Source organism: Castor canadensis, chromosome 8 (assembly GCF_047511655.1).
Source record: "Castor canadensis chromosome 8, mCasCan1.hap1v2, whole genome shotgun sequence".
Classification (NCBI taxonomy): Eukaryota; Metazoa; Chordata; class Mammalia; order Rodentia; family Castoridae; genus Castor; species Castor canadensis.
The window spans coordinates 27,538,794-27,541,199 of NC_133393.1; the positions used below are offsets into that span (position 1 = coordinate 27,538,794).

The 2,406-nt window shown below is 36.2% G+C and overlaps 1 protein-coding gene across 1 annotated transcript; it reads left to right on the plus strand.

Moving 5' to 3' along the window:
- The first annotated feature begins 661 nt into the window (after positions 1-661).
- On the plus strand, positions 662-1,600 carry LOC109674557 (olfactory receptor 2B11-like). Its single transcript, XM_020151493.1, has one exon. It carries the CDS (start codon positions 662-664, stop codon positions 1,598-1,600), a length of 939 nt encoding a protein of 312 aa, XP_020007082.1.
- Positions 1,601-2,406: the final 806 nt, after the last annotated feature.

Consider the following 2,406-nt stretch of genomic DNA (forward strand, 5'->3'; position numbering starts at 1 on the left):
AAAAAACCAAAGTTTTTGAACGTCTTGCTCAGTTACAAAGAGTTAAGAAATAGTTGTTTAAACCCAAAATCTCCTTATTACCCATGCCAATGATATGGTACTGAGACAAGTTGATTTAGATAAGACTATATTGATGAGTTCTGTAACTCCAGGTTTTGTATGTATTCTTCTTGTACTAATACTATTTCAATATGTTAGATGTCTTAATTTTTTTAATTTTTCACAACAGCATGTCTGAAAGTAAACCATCTGACTCCGGCACTTCATATCAAACACTGGGAGAGAGGTTGTGATGACACCTTCCTCAGCTGATTTTTATGACAGCAAAAGAGGAAAGCCACTATTTTGGAGTTTCAAAAACACAATCACTTCTACTTTTCATTAATACTCATCAGAACTCAAGGAAATATCTATTGTCAGTCTTACAAAGGGAAGGAAATTCAGGCTCAGGTTAACACACACATTGAAGGTAACTGGCCTTAATTTGTACTGTCATAAACGGAAATTTGGTCACCTGTTATCAAAAAAGTTATAGACTATCTCCTACAAGTTTTGCATTACATCTTTTGTGTGTAGTTACCAAGTAATTATGCTTTCCCTTCCTCAAAGTCTACAAATTTTTTGCTATTACCTTTATTATATGTAAAATAAATTAAAGAAAATGGCAATGATTAATGAAAGCCACCCTGAAGAGTTCATTCTACTAGGTTTTGCAGACCACCCTTGGCTACAAGTTCCTCTATTCATCATTCTTCTGATCACATACCCCATGGCCATGATGGGAAACATCACCATCATCCTGGTGTCCAGGTTAGACCCCCGGCTACACAGCCCCATGTATTTCTTCCTCACCAACCTCTCCTTTTTGGACATGTGTTACACCACAAGCATTGTCCCTCAGATACTGTTCAACCTGGGAAGCTCTAAAAAGACAATTACTTACATAGGATGTGCAGTTCAGGTTTACTTATTCAGCACAGTAGGGGCCACAGAATGTCTGCTCTTGGGAATTATGTCTTTTGATCGCTATGTGGCCATCTGCAGACCTCTGCACTACACCCTCATCATGAATCAACTCATCTGCAGTCTATTAATAACCACAGTGTGGCTGAGTGGAATTACCTATGCTATCTTTGAGGTCACTCTCACATTACAGTTGCCACTGTGTGGCATTGATAAACTGGATCATTTATTTTGTGAAATTCCAGTTCTGATAAAGACTGCCTGTGGTGAAAAGGAAGCTAATGAGCTGGCGCTTTCTGTGGCATGTATTTTTGTAATAGCTGTTCCTCTATGTTTAATTCTTGCTTCTTATGTTTGTATTGGACATGCTGTACTTAAAATTAGATCATCTGAGGGAAGGAAAAAGGCCTTTGGGACATGTTCTTCTCATCTCATTGTAGTCTTCTTATGTTATGGACCAGCCATTAGCATGTACCTTCAGCCCCCCTCCTCCATCTCCAGGGACCAACCCAAGTTCATGGCTCTCTTCTATGGATTGGTGGCTCCTACACTCAACCCCTTCATCTACACCCTGAGAAGTAAAGATGTAAAAGCAGCATTAGGCAACCTGGTGAGGAACATTTTCAGTTCCAAATGACAAGTGATAGACATCAAATGAAATTGTTTAACAATTAGGTTTGTGCAAATTTGTAAAATAACTTATTCTTGTTTCATAATCCCATTTTATGTTATATGTTCTTCTTGTGAAATGTGTCATTTTTCATATTCTCTATAACCATATTATGCAAGGATGATTCATACACCTGTGTGAGTACTCTGTGTGGTTTTATATTAAATAGTTCTATTCTGATTACTGCTGCTGATTAAGTAACTGTGTTAAGTAGTTTAATGTTTAAAATGAAAACTATAATTTTAATTTATTACTATTAAGCAATCATTCTGTCAATATTATGGCAAATATTCAACAGTGGGTTTTCTGTGTGTGTCACTTGAAAAATATCACTAAGTTGTCCCAGTTTGTATGCCCAGCTTGGCTATACTGCTAGTCTGTGTGAAACAATCCAGGCTTTATACATGACAATCTCAAACAACCATGAGATCATTTTTATGTTGTAACATTTTTTATGTTATATCATGTCATATCATTTTTATGCTATTGCTTCTGTGGAATTGAAGTTCTCTGGAGAATGTTCATCTGTATTAAAGATCCTGTAGACCATTTGAAATTTACTGGGTAGAACATCATGATTATAGAGAGAAGCAATGTTGGAAGTCAAGAGCAAAATTTTCTTGGACTATCTCAGTCACTTTACTATTTATTTACTATCAACCTAACATCCTCATGCCTAAGAGGTATAACTTTTAGAATATATTGCTAAGCTGAACAGACTGCTAACTTCCAATAGCAATGAAGCAATAAATTCTATAAATTAACATCTGAAA